This window comes from Pundamilia nyererei, unplaced genomic scaffold (assembly GCF_000239375.1).
Source record: "Pundamilia nyererei isolate P.nyererei 1_Seehausen unplaced genomic scaffold, PunNye1.0 scaffold00019, whole genome shotgun sequence".
In the NCBI taxonomy this organism is placed as follows: Eukaryota; Metazoa; Chordata; class Actinopteri; order Cichliformes; family Cichlidae; genus Pundamilia; species Pundamilia nyererei.
In genome coordinates, this window is record NW_005187420.1 from 4,874,711 (window position 1) to 4,881,231 (window position 6,521).

Here is a 6,521-nt window from a genome sequence, read left to right on the forward strand (position 1 = left end):
TGTCAGAAATAGTAATACAGAACTGAACGCATAACATAACAATGATAAGAATGCATGAGATTATGGAGGGGGGGGGCAATATCTATTACAATACTTTCATCTGTGCCCACCCATTACATGAGTCCCACACGTGTGGTGTGAAGGAACCTGACTGACCTGCACTGAACCCTGATCTTGCTTTGTGGACGGAGTTCATTGATTTGTAGGGTGAGCCAATACATGTGACAATTAAAGTGTAAGTAGCTGAAATAATTTTTAACAAACGGGTAAAAGAAGGAAAAAAGATCAAAACTGTTGCACTCAAAAAACCTATTGGACAGAGACAGCGTCTTGCAAGATGGCGAGAGAGCTTGTCTTCATTGTTGCTCGTCTTGTGTAAATGTCCAGAAAGCATGGGCCATGGATCATCTGCGGAGACATGGGTAACACACATTGGTCACTTAAATTATACAAGAAATTCACTAAAAATGGCAACAACAGTTACCTAATTTGAAGTTCTCCACTCAAATTCAGTAAGGCGCTGGAGGAAAGTTGTGACATGAGGGTTAATGTGAACAACCTTTCGCTTCACAGTGGTCCCAGTCCTTCTACTTGTCCCAACCTTGGAGGTACATTTTGTTCCCTCTTCAGGAGGGATAATAAATAGTAGCATACAGTAACATTGAGTTGTGATTTGAAATAATGAGTTACTCATTATCATCATCATCATCTATCACTATTAGCTAACTGTTCAAACATACCTCTGAATTAGTTCCAATGTTGACTCCTGGTATTCCAGGTTCAATACATAGAATGAACCAAAGAAGACTGACATCGCATCAGCACAGGTGTTCTCTTTGTCCAGCTCAACAATTACACGCCCCTCTGCACTCACCATCCAGCAGGTGGCGGTCATTGAACTTTGTCCTTAAATGTATAGGGGCAACATGTTGTCATTATGCAACATAAAATAATATCAATACTTCTGCACACCGTCTATTTATTTTTATTTATTTATTTATTTAGGACAGTGCATGTTAATGAACATAAATGTAAAAAAAAAAATTACATGAATGTAAACATGCCAGATTATAGCCAAAGGCTAATTTCCATCTGTTGTCCTTAAACATAAAAAAATAGACATAGATAATCATAAAGCAAATAGCTACGTACAGTTAATTATTATGGGCCTTGTGTACATAAGTCTGTTTTAACATATTATAATTGTACATAATTGGGAATTATTCTGCCCATTAAACACACCTAACAAAGAGTCAGCCCAGTTAAAGTACCGGAGATGAATCAACTGTATGGTTATTTTGGAGTTTATAGTTTGTGCTGCTGTTAAACTTTACAGTACTGACTTCAGTATTTCTGCTGTTGGTGTAGCTAGACTACCATGTTGATCAGTAATATGTAATGTGAAATTTGATATTGTGCCAAACAGAAATTTTAATATGGTCTAATCAGCTCTATTTCATGAATGACTTCTTACCAAGCATAATCAGCCTTGGAGTGCTTGGCAGGTTGTTCTCTGCTTCAAGGGACATCCTGGTAGGTGTTTCCTGCCAGAAAGAGGACCAAGACATTTTATTTAACAAAAAAAAAAAAAAAAACAGGACAGCAAGCAACAGCATTAAACATAGAGCTGTATGAAAGAAGCTTACATCTGCTAAGACAAAGAGGGAGTCTTCATCTTCCTTGTAATACTTCATCATGAGAAGTGTGGCTGCTGTGCCAACCTTGTTGTCGGTCAAAACTCCCTCACTTTCTATCTGCTGGATGAGTGTCCTTATACCAAGCTTCCATTTGAGCTTCTGGCTGGAGAAATAGTTAACAATCCTTCTGCCTTTGGTTATGAGGGCCTGACCTAAGCGCTCACTGATATCGATGCCTGCGAGTTTGGAAAGGTGGTTCGAAAGACCTTTCCGAGTAAACAAGACAGGCCACTGCTCCTGAATTTCAGCTACGGAAAGTGAGGGACAACTGTTGATAAGCTGCCACTGAGAAATATATGTGAGGCACATGAAGTCATCCACATCAGCTCTCTCCACAGCTCCAGGTCCTTCTGAATTAAAAATTGTTAACAGGATGTGTTTCTTTTCCTCTAAAGAAGCTGGCGTTTCCCCCTCAGGAAGTTCAACTGGCTGCCAATTTATAGCAGTTCTAACCATCAGAAGGTTTCATTTATAAAGAACTGCACCCATAGTCCAAGCACCAGAATTATATAGTGAACAGGTGAGAAAGTGTTTTGAGAGTTGAGGTTTATTAACTATTGACCTTTTTCACTCACGGTTTGAACAATTTCATTTTTTAAATTAATGATTTGCCCCACTTACTCTGTTCAAAAGGTAAAAGACATTACACAAGAATTTTTGACAGATTCTTGTTTTAAAACATCAATCATTTGTTTCATAGTTGTTTTAATTTCACAGTTAAAGCACTGCAATGCATGCTGGGTATTTCTTTTTACTTCTTAGTAAACCTCAGGTATACTTCAAATAAATTACACACTACATAGTATATTACAAGCACTACTATACTACAAGTATAGACTAAATGTACTTATACTTTTCTGTATACTTCTAACTGCACTTAAAGTATGCTTAAATGTAATTTGGTCTAAAAAAGGAAGAAAATACATACAAATTAAACTAAAGGTATACTTGCTTGTTTTCTAGTTTTTAAAGTATACTTATACTTAAATATTCTTTTTGGTAAGAGTGAGACTGGTTGTTTGATACAAAGTGGGCTGTAATAATGTTTCACATTGTTTGAATAAACAAATACATTTATTAATATATGAGGTTCCATTCAGTTTAAGGAATTAAATTTTAGTGTGGCTGCAACTTACTCCTTAAGTTAAAAATTATGCTGTATATTGTAGTTTATATGTTATACTTGTCACGGACCCGGCTCTGGGGACTCGGGGTCCGTGGGCAGTGGGGGCTATGACTGTTGTTATTATTATTATTATTATTTGGTGTGTTGTCTGCACTGCCCCTGTGCACATCTGTAGGCAGGTATGTGTGTGTGTGTTTTGCCTTTCTTCTGTGGCCAAGTTACAGGCACCTTCAGCCCTGGGGGTGTGGCCTAACTTGAGGGCTGGCCGCACCGAAGTCCTTGCCGCACACCTGCTCCTCATCTGGGCTCGTCAGGGGAGCTATTTAGATGAGCGATGGAGCTTCCACCGATGCTGGATTATTGTGTTTGACTACACGTCAGTCTTCAAGCACAGTCAAGTGTGAGTGTATGCCTGCTGGGATAAGTGTGTAACGGCTGCCTCTATTGTTTTCCCCTCAGGAGGAGTGTGGGACGAGAAGGAGCGGTGAGCACGGGGAGTGCAGGGACACTGGGGCAGAGAGCACTACATGGGGACTTTTGGGAAGAAGACACTACACGGGAGTCTGGGAAACTGGGGATTTATTGTTGTTTACTTCACCACCTTGTAAATAAACACTGTTGCACTGAAGAGTCCGGCGTTTGGGTCCTATTTCCCCATCTCCACAGTGAATTGCATTTTATAGTAATACACTCTGAATGAGGATTTAAGTAATTACTCTTAGATCTACAGTAGAAAACAACAGAAATCCGGATGGCGTAATAGTATAATCTCAGTAACATCACTAATTGTTACATTTGCTGTATTTTACAGCTGTTTCCATGAGTACGGTGAGTTACCGTAAAAATAATGTATTCTCATGGAATTTTCCCACAATTACATGCAAATTACAGTACTAAACTGCTAACATCCTTTAGAGTTTTTTACTGTTGATTTTGCAGTACTAAGCTATGGAAATTACTGCAAAGGCTAACAGTGTGGGGAAACCAAGTTAATGATAAAAATGATTTAAAAAATAACGATAGAAACTGATAAAAACCCTGAAAACCATAAATTTCACACCTGAGCTGCAACTCTCGTGGCCCGGTACTAAACGACTACCAGTACTGGTCTGTGGCCCGGGAGTTGGGGACCGCTGCTCTAAGCTTTTTCTGTTTTTGTGCTTTAAAAAATGCAAATGTCGATGTTCTGCTGCTTGAGAACAAATACGTACACATAAAAAGGAACACGTAGTTCGAGGTGGGGTAATTTGCCCCAGCGGCGTGCACACCGCACCAGTAGGGGCAGAAATGAACTCCTGGAAGCGTTACATTTTTCTGTTAATTTCATTAAGACATATTGGCTTATTTATAGAAAAAAAGACTGTGACACACCAGCGAGTGGACAAAGAAATCTGCAGTGACTAATAAAACAGAGCGAACACAATCGGAATGATGCATTGGCCTTTATTCCACCCGAGTTCAAAATGACGCCATGAAGCTGAGTGACATTAATGACAGCCTGTAGTACTCTCCACCCGCCCCCCCCTCCTTCACCAACACCCACACCAGCGTTCAGCACCAATAGAAGAGTTCCTGTAAAAAGCCTCAGAGTTATTGGGAGTGATATGAAATTTTCTAAATGTCATTAATTGACACCTTTTTCTGTAGGAGCTGTCAGTGGGGAGACAGAAAGGTCACGGCTCTCGGGCTGAGATATATATATAAACCTCTTCTGCTGCCAGCGCCCTGAGTTATGGCTGTCGTTAACGCGGGGAATGGCTGGAGGAGCAGCTTCTGAAAGCCTATATCGATCCCCTCCACGCTCCAGAGGAAGGGCCCGGACGTGGCGCGGGGTTTCCAGGGCAGACACGGAGGGGCTGATGTGCAAGTTCTTCTGAACGAGCCTCAGTGTGACGCGACCGGAAGACAGAGGTTTCTCTTCTTCTGGGTAACCGTGTTTTAATCCACTCCATGAATTATATATGTGACAAAGAAGAGTGCCTCCTGCTGGATTACACGTGTACTGCACATTTACGCAGGAAATGAAACCCTGGAGATGGGCTGTGAATGGAAGCATCAGATGGACTCTGGTGAAGTCCGGTGCTGATCTTTGCTCTGTATTTTTATAGGAGCTTTGCTTTGCTCTGTTAAATAGAAAGGCCAATCCTCCTCCAAACATTAAAGACCACCCGTTTCCTGTTAGCAGCTCAAACAGCAACAGCCCAAACCAGTGCAGAGAGTAACAGTCCTGTCTCAGACCTCAGTGGCTTTCTTGTGCTTTTTCACTTGCTGTTTAGTTCAGCTGGTAAAAGGTCTGGGTTAAAATACACACCTTCATAAGAAATGTGTCCCTGGAAGGGCGTCTCTAAGACTTACCTTTGTGTTGACTCACCTATTATACAGCTCAGTCTATTTTGAAGGAGAAACAAACAGTTTTCAGACGGCCAGAAACAAAAGCAAACCGAGTGTTACCTCAGGCAGGTGAACATACTGTACGCAGGGTGTGCGTCAGTGCCTCCCCCTGAGCATGTGTGTGCTGCTGTGGCTCTGTGTGCATCCAGGCAGTCACAAGGAGGGTAATTTGTCTGATCAGGCTGATTGGTCTCCAGCAAATAACTCACTACAAGATTAGAGGGGTAATTCCTGGGCCAGAACAGAAGCTGGAAGTGCTAATCAATGGAGCTGCCTCACTGACGAGACCACATTTTGGCTGCTTGACCACTAAAGTGCAGAGGGAGGGGGCAGGTCATTTGATTTTTGTGTGACCGGGTTTGTGAGCATGCTCCTGGAACACATGCTCGTGTGTGTCTGCGTGCACATTTTCAGTACTTGTCACTGTGAACTCTCCTCGAACGTAAGGCGTGATTAATGAGGCTGCTTTATAGCGGGGCAGCAGGCGAGAGAGCGAGCGCGGGGCTCCAGAGTCACGGGACCGGGACGTTATTGACATCTCCATTATTTACTGAGTGATCGGAGCGGCCGAAGGGGTGCTGATTAGAAAACAATAAATGCTGTTATTGGTGTTGGGGGCCAAATGCACATCACAGCCTCTGTAGTCACTGCAGCCACTCAGGGCTGGACACGGAAACACCCACTGCTCAGCGGAAGGATTCTGGTACCAAGTATGACGGGAATAGGGTGATAGGATGATGTTTATTTATCTATTTATTTTGATCACCTGAGGTTAAATTAGGAAATCAGGATTCCAACGTACTCCGGCATGCATCATGCAGTTTGTCCCTCTTTGATAAAAGTTCAGATGGGAGTAAATACTCATAATTCCTAAAGACTTAAAGGCAACAGTAACATGAGGTTAATGCCACGTGATGTCAGTGTAACCTGCACTGTAATATGTCACAAAGGTAAATGTGTAATAATAATAACAATACCACTCTGAGGTAATGTTCACAGTGATCCGTGAATGTTGATGCACCTGTGTGTGTGTGGTAATGCACGAGGATTAATTCAACACGTGCGAGACACATAGCTTAGTTTACTGAGGCTGACTAGCAAAAGATCACATGACTAGCAGTTAGCAGTGAGTGTGAAGTGACATTCCCGACAGTTGCACGGCAGTGGACAGCTGTTTCCAGCTGAGGCTCAAGGTTATCCCGGACTTTCATGGACAGTAGGAGAACTGTTAGCGAGTTGCTAACACGCTGTAGCAGAGGCAGCCGAGAGCTGGGACTGGTGAGCAGTGACCGACTGAGCCAACTTTC

At 42.2% G+C, this 6,521-nt stretch overlaps 1 protein-coding gene across 1 annotated transcript; it reads right to left on the reverse strand.

Moving 5' to 3' along the window:
• Nucleotides 1–404: 404 nt before the first annotated feature.
• On the reverse strand, nt 405–5,758 carry LOC106456129 (uncharacterized). Its single transcript, XM_013909106.1, has 5 exons — nt 5,632–5,758; nt 1,647–1,945; nt 1,475–1,544; nt 741–906; nt 405–408 (listed from the first exon to the last, which is right to left on the reverse strand). The coding sequence occupies exons 1-5, from the start codon at nt 5,756–5,758 to the stop codon at nt 405–407; spliced, it is 666 nt and encodes a 221-aa protein (XP_013764560.1).
• Nucleotides 5,759–6,521: the final 763 nt, after the last annotated feature.